This window comes from Xenopus tropicalis, chromosome 6, assembly GCF_000004195.4.
Source record: "Xenopus tropicalis strain Nigerian chromosome 6, UCB_Xtro_10.0, whole genome shotgun sequence".
In the NCBI taxonomy this organism is placed as follows: domain Eukaryota; kingdom Metazoa; phylum Chordata; class Amphibia; order Anura; family Pipidae; genus Xenopus; species Xenopus tropicalis.
The window spans coordinates 135,028,246-135,041,369 of NC_030682.2; the positions used below are offsets into that span (position 1 = coordinate 135,028,246).

General features: G+C 39.4%; 1 protein-coding gene across 1 annotated transcript in view; it reads right to left on the reverse strand.

Annotated features, from left to right (window-relative positions):
- Positions 1 to 13,124, reverse strand: part of csmd3 (CUB and Sushi multiple domains 3) — a 657,789-nt gene that overhangs the window by 169,988 nt on the left and 474,677 nt on the right. The window contains exon 33 of the mRNA XM_018094906.2: positions 492 to 605. Within this exon, the coding sequence (XP_017950395.2) occupies positions 492 to 605 (114 nt within the window). The remainder of the gene's footprint in view (positions 1 to 491; positions 606 to 13,124) is intronic.

Consider the following 13,124-nt stretch of genomic DNA (forward strand, 5'->3'; position numbering starts at 1 on the left):
TACAATCTTTAATTAAAAACTGTATCCTTTTTGGCTGTACAAAATATTGAGTCTATCTATATTTTTATATAAAACATTGGTTGTGCTTCACTGTAGGACAGGGGTCCCCAACCTTTCTTACTTGTGAGCCACAGTCAAATGTTAATAGACTTGGGGACTAAAACAAGCACCATAAAAGTTCATGGAGGTGCCAAATAAGGGCTAAGATTGGCTATTAGAGGCCTCTATGCACCCTATCAGCTTACAGGGGGTTTATTTGGTAGGAAATCTTGTTTTTATTCAACCAAATCTTGCCCACAAGTCAGGAATTCAAAAATAACTACATGGTTTGAGGACACTGTGAGCAACACCCAAGGGCTTGGAAATATTGCCCCTGAGCCACTGGTTGGGGTTCACCAAAGGCATGTGTTTTAGTTCAAGTGATGCTAAAAATTCCCCAAAGAGTTACATTTAATAAATATGCCTTGGCAATCTGACATCTCTGAAGGTACCTGAATGGGATCCTGAGAGAGATGACAAGAGTGAAGACTGCTGAGTTGATCCATCATATACCTCAACTACGTCATGTAGAGTTGTCTGGAAAAACACAAACTGGCCAAAAACCACTATAGAGCAATAACCAGTAGCAGAGAAAGAAAGGGGAGAGAAAAGAGAAAAAAATCATGTGCTAAGTTCATATGCATTAAGCTATTTTTGAATTATAAAAAAAAGAAATAAAATAGAAATAACTTGTATATAAGGCATATCTTTGAACATGCCTCAAACATGTGTTATGCTATATAAACAAATATATTAAGTTGAAAAGTGCTGTTATCATCGAACAGCAAATATAATACAATACAATACAACAATATCATATTTTCTGGCTTTTTAAAGAGGAGCAGATAAAACGATGAAAATGGAAGTGGTCGTATTTAAGGGACTGCGTTTGTTGTTATGAATATGAGTCAATGAAGCGTGCTAAGTAGAATTTCTAAAAAGTAGAAATATTCACCTGCTTCAATAGTCCCACTCACGAACAATTATGGGGTAAACCAGACAACCTTTGTGTTAGAAATGAATTGCTCCTTTGTTATATTATTTTCCTCTTTTTCAAAGTTTTATTAGATTTTTTTTTAAAAAGGTAAAGTGTATTCTTGTATCTTAAATGCTATGATTGCAGTTCAAAAATAAAGGGGGCGAATCTTAAATCATATGAACCTAGACACAAATTTCTCCATCACTATGCATGAAACAGTTCATACATACAATCTTTCTGTTCTCTGACATGATTATTTTTGTCATGCTCTACCAAATTTTTAATTCAGACTTGAAATATCAGAAAACAAAACTTTTCTCGCAAATTTTCTAATTGAACTTGGCAATTAAAATAGAACTTTACATTTTTAACACCTCTTTCCTAATCGTGATATGTAGTGATGAGCGAATTGTCAGCGAAACACATCTGATGAGCGACTTATATGTTGTGCACGTCTTTTTTTGTTGGCCACGTCAAATTTTTGCCACAACATTTTGATGCAACTGTGCCTATTTTGCCGCATCCGCGCCAATTTAGATTTTTTTTTTGACCTGTGACAAATTTTTGCGGATGTTTCGTGAAACAGTTCGCCAATGATGAAATGTGGAAATTCTCTGCGAATCCATACCTGCCGAAAAAAATTCACTCATCGCTAATGATATGTATTTGTAATTAAATGTAATTAAATAATATAAGTTACTGGATACTGGATCTATATATATATATATATATATATATATATATATATATATAGTGATGAGTGAATCTGTCCCATTTTGCTTTGGTGAAAATTTAGAAGAACTGCAAAAAAATTGAGGAAACAGTAAAAAAAAAATTGCAAATCGCAGGTACCACGCTACTTTTTCCAAAGTTAGATTTTTTTTACGCGACCACACCCTTGTTTGACTTGACCACGCCTTTTCCTTTTGTTGATGCGACCACAGCTTTTTTTTTCTGTGACTGACACTTTTTCGCAGTAAAATTTTGCTGAAGTTTTGCAAAACAATTTTGCTGCAAATCCATGCTCATAACCATTTACTGTACATATAATTAGTAATGAGCGAATTTTTTTGCCAGGCATGGATTCGCAGCATATTTACGCATATCGCCATTGGCTAATTGCAAAACTTCAGCAAAAATTTGCTGTGGAAAAATTTGTCACGTGACAAAAAAGTTGCGTCAAACTGAGTGTGGTCAAGTCCAAATAGGTTGCATCCAAATAGGCGCGCTTGGGTAAAAGGAAGATGTGAGCGACATAAAAAAGACGCGGCTGCCAAAATAGTCACTCGACAAATGCGTTTCGCTGATTTTTCGCCGTTTCGCAGACAGATTCATTCATCACTACATATTCTACATTAGGCTAAAAATATAAAACATAGGCATTGTTAATGTGCCATTCACTCCAGTTTGATTCATTTTATATATATTTATTTATTTTTATTAGTAATTATAAATAAAATGGGTGAATCATTTGAATTTCATGAAAAGCCTCATATTTTGTAAATTGATATTATTATTTTAAATTAAAGAAAAAGAAAACGAAAAATCCCATATTCAAATGAAGACTTTTGTACCATTATACAGAAAATAATAAACAACATAACAACAAACTACTGAATAACACATGCAAACCTTCAATCCCATTGGGGTTTTTTTTTGTATCATTACATTAGTGACATTTGCGTTGCATTGTATCCTTTATTACTTTGGCAACACACTATACTGTTATGCATAAACAATAGGCTAGAAAAACATGAACCTTGGCAGTAAATTAAAAAAAAAGATGTAAATATGCATCAGGTTTTTAGTATGAAGAGCACTAGGGGGCAAATTAATTTAATCAACTGTAAGTTAATTAACTGTAAGTTCCCACTTTCAAATCTGTTATTACATAGTTATATAGTTAAGTGGGGTTGAAAGTCCATAAACTTTACCCTATCCAAGAGAACCCAGCACACACAAACCCATACTGACCTATCTATCCACTCACATACAGACCCATACTGACCTATCTATCCACTCACATACAGACCCACACTGACCTATCTATCCACTCACATACAGACCCACACTGACCTATCTATCCACTCACATACAGACCCATACTGACCTATCTATCCACTCACATACAGACCCATACTGACCTATCTATCCACTCACATACAGACCCATACTGACCTATCTATCCCCTCACATACAGACCCACACTGACCTATCTATCCACTCACATACAGACCAACACTGACCTATCTATACACTCACATACAGACCCACACTGACCTATCCACTCACATACAGACCCACACTGACCTATCCACTCACATACAGACCCATACTGACCTATCTATCCACTCACATACAGACCCATACTGACCTATCCACTCACATACAGACCCATACTGACCTATCTATCCACTCACATACAGACCCATACTGACCTATCTATCCACTCACATACAGACCCATACTGACCTATCTATCCACTCACATACAGACCCATACTGACCTATCTATCCACTCACATACAGACCCATACTGACCTATCTATCCACTCACATACAGACCCATACTGACCTATCCACTCACATACAGACCCATACTGACCTATCTATCCACTCACATACAGACCCACACTGACCTATCTATCCACTCACATACAGACCCACACTGACCTATCTATCCACTCACATACAGACCCACACTGACCTATCTATCCACTCACATACAGACCCATACTGACCTATCTATCCACTCACATACAGACCCACACTGACCTATCTATCCACTTACATACAGACCCATACTGACCTATCTATACACTCACATACAGACCCACACTGACCTATCAATACACTCACATACAGACCCATACTGACCTATCTATACACTCACATACAGACCCACACTGACCTATCTATACACTCACATACAGACCCATACTGACCTATCTATCCACTCACATACAGACCCATACTGACCTATCTATCCACTCACATACAGACCCACACTGACCTATCTATACACTCACATACAGACCCATACTGACCTATCCACTCACATACAGACCCATACTGACCTATCTATCCACTCACATACAGACCCATACTGACCTATCTATCCACTCACATACAGACCCATACTGACCTATCTATCCACTCACATACAGACCCACACTGACCTATCTATCCACTCACATACAGACCCATACTGACCTATCTATCCACTCACATACAGACCCATACTGACCTATCTATCCACTCACATACAGACCCATACTGACCTATCTATCCACTCACATACAGACCCACACTGACCTATCTATACACTTGACAAAGGGGCAATTCTGCCTCGAAACGTTGCATGTTTTTTCCGCAATAAATACATTTTAAGGGCTAGTCCCATTTGAAGCTCTTGAGTGCCACTGCTATTTGTTTGCTTGGAATCTGTGGAGGGGGTGCCGATCCCCCTAGGCATTGTGCACCGAGCGGTAATTACTTTGGAGAGCTAAGGGTGTGCGGGTTAAGGTTGAATTTGGACACTATCTATACACTCACATACAGACCCATACTGACCTATCTATCCACTCACATACAGACCCACACTGACCTATCTATCCACTCACATACAGACCCATACTGACCTATCTATCCACTCACATACAGACCCATACTGACCTATCTATCCATTCACATACAGACCCATACTGACCTATCTATCCATTCACATACAGACCCATACTGACCTATCTATACACTCACATACAGACCCACACTGACCTATCTATACACTCACATACAGACCCACACTGACCTATCTATCCACTCACATACAGACCCATACTGACCTATCTATCCACTCACATACAGACCCATACTGACCTATCTATCCATTCACATACAGACCCATACTGACCTATCTATCCATTCACATACAGACCCATACTGACCTATCTATACACTCACATACAGACCCATACTGACCTATCCACTCACATACAGACCCACACTGACCTATCTATCCACTCACATACAGACCCACACTGACCTATCCACTCACATACAGACCCACACTGACCTATCTATCCACTCACATACAGACCCACACTGACCTATCTATCCACTCACATACAGACCCACACTGACCTATCCACTCACATACAGACCCATACTGACCTATCCACTCATATACAGACCCATACTGACCTATCTATCCACTCACATACAGACCCATAGTGACCTATCTATCCATTCACATACAGACCCACACTGACCTATCTATCCACTCACATACAGACCCATACTGACCTATCCACTCACATACAGACCCATACTGACCTATCCACTCACATACAGACCCATACTGACCTATCCACTCACATACAGACCCATACTGACCTATCCACTCACATACAGACCCATACTGACCTATCCACTCACATACAGACACATACTGACCTATCTATCCACTCGCATACAGACCCATACTGACCTATCTATCCACTCACATACAGACCCATACTGACCTATCTATCCACTCACATACAGACCCATACTGACCTATCTATCCACTCACATACAGACCCATACTGACCTACCTATCCACTCACATACAGACCCATACTGACCTATCTATCCACTCGCATACAGACCCATACTGACCTATCTATCCACTCACATACAGACCCATACTGACCTACCTATCCACTCACATACAGACCCATACTGACCTATCTATCCACTCGCATACAGACCCATACTGACCTATCTATCCACTCGCATACAGACCCATACTGACCTATCTATCCACTCACATACAGACCCATACTGACCTATCTATCCACTCACATACAGACCCATACTGACCTATCTATCCATTCACATACAGACCCACACTGACCTATCTATCCACTCACATACAGACCCATACTGACCTATCCACTCACATACAGACCCATACTGACCTATCCACTCACATACAGACCCATACTGACCTATCCACTCACATACAGACCCATACTGACCTATCCACTCACATACAGACCCACACTGACCTATCCACTCACATACAGACCCATACTGACCTATCCACTCACATACAGACCCATACTGACCTATCCACTCACATACAGACCCATACTGACCTATCCACTCACATACAGACCCACACTGACCTATCCACTCACATACAGACACATACTGACCTATCCACTCACATACAGACCCACACTGACCTATCCACTCACATACAGACCCATACTGACCTATCCACTCATATACAGACCCATACTGACCTATCTATCCACTCACATACAGACCCATAGTGACCTATCTATCCATTCACATACAGACCCACACTGACCTATCTATCCACTCACATACAGACCCATACTGACCTATCCACTCACATACAGACCCATACTGACCTATCCACTCACATACAGACACATACTGACCTATCTATCCACTCGCATACAGACCCATACTGACCTATCTATCCACTCACATACAGACCCATACTGACCTATCTATCCACTCACATACAGACCCATACTGACCTATCTATCCACTCACATACAGACCCATACTGACCTACCTATCCACTCACATACAGACCCATACTGACCTATCTATCCACTCGCATACAGACCCATACTGACCTATCTATCCACTCACATACAGACCCATACTGACCTACCTATCCACTCACATACAGACCCATACTGACCTATCTATCCACTCGCATACAGACCCATACTGACCTATCTATCCACTCGCATACAGACCCATACTGACCTATCTATCCACTCACATACAGACCCATACTGACCTATCTATCCACTCACATACAGACCCATACTGACCTATCCACTCACATACAGACTCATACTGACCTATCTATCCACTCACATACAGACCCATACTGGCCTATCTATCCACTCACATACAGACCCATACTGACCTATCTATCCACTCACATACAGACCCATACTGGCCTATCTATCCACTCACATACAGACCCACACTGACCTATCTATACACTCACATACAGACCCACACTGACCTATCTATCCACTCACATACAGACCCACACTGACCTATCTATCCACTCACATACAGACCCACACTGACCTATCTATACACTCACATACAGACCCACACTGACCTATCTATCCACTCACATACAGACCCACACTGACCTATCTATCCACTCACATACAGACCCACACTGACCTATCTATCCACTCACATACAGACCCATACTGACCTATCTATCCACTCACATACAGACCCACACTGACCTATCTATACACTCACATACAGACCCACACTGACCTATCTATACACTCACATACAGACCCACACTGACCTATCTATACACTCACATACAGACCCATACTGACCTATCTATCCACTCACATACAGACCCACACTGACCTATCTATACACTCACATACAGACCCACACTGACCTATCTATACACTCACATACAGACCCATACTGACCTATCCACTCACATACAGACCCATACTGACCTATCTATACACTCACATACAGACCCACACTGACCTATCTATACACTCACATACAGACCCATACTGACCTATAGATTTTTTTCAAATTGTTGCTGCGACAATTCCGACTTTATCATTTGTTTCAGCGACAATTTGAAAAAGTCAATACAATACAATAGGCTAGAAAAACATGGACCTTGGCAGTAAATTAAAAAAAAAAAGATGTAAATATGCATCGGGATTTTAGTATGAAGAGCACTAGAGGGCAGATATTTTTTCTCTGTATTTTGTTAATTAACTATAAGTTCCCACTTTCAAATCTGTTATTACATAGTTATATAGTTAAGTTGGGTTGAAAGTCCATAAACTTTACCCTATCCAAGAGAACCCAGCACACACAAAAAAATTGATGGTTATTAAATGAGCCCCTAAATTAACCATATGTGTGGCATTACTTAATGTATATGAAGTGCAAAGTTATAACAACAATATGGCAATAAACAAAAGCCAGTTTTCCAGTTCAGTATTTATGACTTTTTTAAATTCAAGTACCAAAAATGTATTTAGGTTCTGTGTAGAATGTGCAAGAACTCAGCGCCAACCCAAGAACCTGGCATGTATTGACATCCAACAGCTTTTAGTGCTTCTTTCTTATTGGCAACTGTTTTGAAGCAACTTTGGTTTTATCCTACACTGACGCTCATTATTGAAGTTGTCCGTTTCTGTTTATTACCACTAGCAAAACGGAAGATGAATGTTTTTAGTTTTCACACATTGATTTTTAGAGATAAACTGAAGTGAACTGAACTTGCTGGTCAATAATACATTTCTGAATAACAAATAAGGTGCGTACCGTCAATTCTCAGCTCTTAGTTTCAAGTTCACTTGTTAAAAGCATTCGACTTGAAGAACAAGTATACTGTGCATTTGTTTTTGAAACTCACTACAGATGAAGAAAGGATTTTGAAATACCTAAAACGGTATTTCTATCTCCCTATAATCCTCTATAAATTTAATCATTCCAATTTAACTCTGTAAAACAGAAGAGGGACTACAGACTGATACAGTAGCTCCTGCAGGAAAAGGGATAAAACAGCATCTAATTTCTGAGGGGAAAAGTACAATGGACAAGGTGAGAAGTAATTCTGCGACAGAAGAGACAATGGCTACTGAAACCAAAAAACAATAATTTAGTACTGAAAAAAGGCACAGGGGCCGAATTCCTACCATTAATGTCGCTAAGCTTCCCATTCCAGTGGATTTGTGTAACTTGGAGAAACAAAATAAAACAAGGGCTACAGTATTATGGCTTGTCTATAGTGATGAGCGAATCGACGACAAATTTGCGAATCTTGCAAAAAATTAATGCATGCATTGGAAAAAACCGAGCAATTTTTATTTCTCTGTGCCTCATTTTCTTTCCATGTGCAACAATTTTTTACCACAAGTGGCGAAATGTGGAAATTCACAGCGAATCCATGCCTGGCAAATTATTTTGCTCTTCTGTACTTGTCTACTCATGGAATGTAGCCGTCAGGGGCGCTTACCCCGTGCTGCGCGCATCTGTCCGAATGAACACATCCAAAGTGTGGCTAGTTAGACACCGTGCACGGGCGCACGGCCAAATGGACGCTGCACACGGGCACGCTCACGCCGTGACACCGCGCATGCGCACTGCGCAGTTAAGGATGCTGAGGCCTTAGTCACTTTGCGAAGTGATCGTTTGTGGCCTGCATTCGACTCTGAGCTTGTATCTCTGCCTGACCTTTGTGTGCCTGACTTCTGCATCGTTTTTTACTCCAATTCTCGCTGCCTACGCCTTCGTCTATGCCTTCGCTTGCTGATCCCATTTTGACGTCTGATTCTTTACGGCACTCATGCCACTTCTCCACAGTTCCTGTTCCTACCCTCAGCGACTGTTCTTTCCTGTGGGAGGTGTAGGTGAGGCCTAACAATCGCCAGTTTCCTCCGGAAGAGACACGTCCACCCTTAAAGGTACCAGCAAAGGCACATATAGGCACTCTACATGATTTCTGGCTTCTGAACATGCCAGACCCACCAGGAAGGCTTGGTTTTATGCATAAGGGCTTATTTATGTCTGCAAGTGCAGTGGGCAATTTGTGCTTTTCCCCACAGTTAGTTGTGCTATTAAAGATACTTGCATCAAAATGTGCCCTGTGCACATCAGTACTGTTGTGCTCGGCACCGCTCAGTCCAACCTGCCCTCCTTTTCGAACTGGACAATGCTGCATCAATTGATGTAGGGGAGCCCTGGAGCTACTGCCACCTCCTGACCAGGTGGTAGCTCATCCCTTCCCTTTGCACCCTGCATCAGCAAGGTCCGTGCACTTGCACCTAAAGAATTGGGCAAATACATGATTCTCACACGAAACACCAGAAATGACCATAGAGACTTCCACGGAAATGAGAAATATTTGTGACAAAATGTATGTGCAGTTACATTAATTTTGCCTAATTATATGTAATTGTGGTAGATGCAGTGCAACTTTATGAGTAGCAACATCTGCTTATGGCCATAATGGCACTTGCATTCTGGGAAAAAAACAATGCATTGTGGAAAAAACCATGCTGATTGTGGTCAAACCGTTGCTTTGCTAATCGTGTCTGTGGATGAAAATGAGCCCTAACATAGTCTCCAACTACTGACTCCCTTGGTGTTCTGCCACCCAATGCTGAACTTGGTCCTTATTATTAATTATCTCCATGTTATTAGTAAGTATAATGTCATAATGGCACAGAAGTATTGTGAGGGCAAATAAAACTCAATAACCACATTTTAAATAATGTTACTGGAAGTGGGTGTCTTAGAAACTCATTGAGGATATATTTGTGAAGATTCTCATTCATCCAGGTCATGATATATCTGTAGTAATAAGTTAAATCAATTGGACTTGCTATGTTATTCTTGAAGACATTTTGTCAGTCATCCAACTGGCTTTCTCAATTCAGAATGACTTGTACAAAGATCTCCCTGGAATAAATACCCTGGATTGTTGCTCCAATCAGCATGATCTGTTTATCATAACCAGCCGCTCAAATGCAATAATGCAAAATTCTTAAGAAATGACTTCAAATAAAATCAAATACCAACCTTTACATACTAAAAAATGTACTTAATAACCTGCAAAGGGACTCCTATAAATCCTTTACTTAACAAGTGTTTTTCTCTCTGGGGCGAAATTCATAACTGGAACCTATTTATATGTGGGTATGGAATATTCAGTATCTTTACTGCAATACATATTTTTTGATGCCGGGGATTTTGTAAATTCTCTCAGAACACTGTACTTTGAGTATGTTCCCATAGCAGAAACTTTTATAAAGTCTGTTGGGAAGTTATTTCCTGTGTTTTTTGTTTCCTTAGTATATTCTCTCTGAATATCCGGGCTGTGAGCCTAAACCTGTTAATAAATAGCTTGTTCTGTACTGGAGCTATAATAAATTCAAAATCGGAAGATTTATTCCATGCAAGTAGGGCAACAATTTGTTATTCCACGGGAATGGTTAGAAATTCAAATCAGTTTTCTTTTTTACAACTATGTATTTTAAGTTGGTTGATATTCTAGAATTAAAATTTTCTTTTTATTATTTTATTATGTTGCTTATCAATCACTGGATCTTTTAAGTTCCATTTATGGGCCAGACTTGGAGATATAAAGAAATAAAAACATTTGCAGCCTAATTTACATACATATTTTCCTTTTGCAATGCAAATGACTGCTTCTTACATTCCTACTAGTCTGTTGGCCACTACTTCTGTGCTGTATATGTTGTAGCATTTATTCTGCTAAATATTTGTTGCTTTTTGTATGGAACCTTTCTTTTTCTTTTTACCCTATTATTATGTCTAACTAGTGATGAGCGAATCTGTTCCGTTTCGCTGAAAAATTCGCAAATCTTTCAAAAGATCCGTGAAACGGCAAAAAATTTGCGAAACGGCGAAAATGTCGTGCAACAAAAAAAATTGTCGCCCCCGGCTATTATTTTGTCGCGCGGCTATTGTTTTGTCGGCCGCGGCTATTGTTTTGTCGCGCGGCTATTGTTTCGTTGCCTGCGGCTATTATTTTGTCGCGCGGCTATTGTTTCGTCGCCCGCGGCTATTGTTTCCTCGCCCGCGGCTATTCTTTTGACACCCGCGACTATTCTTTTTTGACGCCGGCGACAATATTTGGACGTCCGGCGAATTTTTCCACGGCTAATTTTTTCATCCATCTTGCGAAACAATCCGCCAATGGCAAAACGCGGAAACTCGTCGCGAATTCATGCCTGGCGAAACATTTCGCCCATCACTATGTCTAACGGTTCCATTCTGCTTTTTTATTGTCATCTTTTACCTGTTGTTTCTTATTTACCTGTAGGATCATCTTCCTCTTGGAAATTGGGACCTTATAAATAGTAAATAAGAAAAAGACACAGAAAGAAGTTGCAAAAGAAGTGGGTGGGCATAATACAAAGAATCTAAATGGAAGCTAACGAGATATACCTGTATATATATAGGTATGGGACCTGTTATCTAGAATGCTCGGGACCGGGGGTTTTCCGGATAAAGGATCTTTCTGTAATTTGGATCTCCATAACTTAAGTTGAATAATAAATCATTTAGATATTGAATAAACCCAATAGGATTGTTTTGCCTTCAATAAAGATTAATTATATCTTAGTTGGGATCAAGTACAGGTACTGTTTTATTATTACAGAGAAAAGGGAATCATTTAACCATTAAATAAACCCAATAGGGCTGTTCTGCCCCCAATAAGGGGTAATTATATCTTAGTTGGGATCAAGTACAGGTACTGTTTTATTATTACAGAGAAAAGGGAATCATTTAACCATTAAATAAACCCAATAGGACTGTTCTGCCCCCAATAAGGGGTAATTATATCTTAGTTGGGATCAAGTACAGGTACTGTTTTATTATTAGAGAAAAGGGAATCATTTAACCATGAAATAAACCCAATAGGGCTGTTCTGCCCCCAATAAGGGGTAATTATATCTTAGTTGGGATCAAGTACAGGTACTGTTTTATTATTACAGAGAAAAGGGAATCATTTAACCATTAAATAATAAACCCAATAGGGCTGTTCTGCCCCAAATAAGGGGTAATTATATCTTGGTTGGGATCAAGTACAGGTAAGGTTTTATTATTACAGGGAAAAAGGAAATAATTTTTAAAAATTAGAATTATTTGCTTATAATGAAGTCTATGGGAGATGGCCTTTCCATGGATCAGAACTTTCTGGATAACGGGTTTCCGGATAAGGGATTCCATAACTATATATATATATATATATATATATATATATATATATTTATATATATATATATATATATATATATATATATGTATAAATATATATATATATATTAAAGGTATTGAGTATATCATTAGTTTGCAAAATTTAGATACCAGAAGATGAAAACTGGTTATTTGGGGAGTGATGACGCAGCGGTCATTATGAAATAAAGGCTTGTCTGCCTCAGTCGATTCCAGTCATTCAAAGGCATCATCTCTGCCTGTAAGCAGCATAGTGAATTATTATCATTGCATCCTGTATTGATATCACACCAACATAT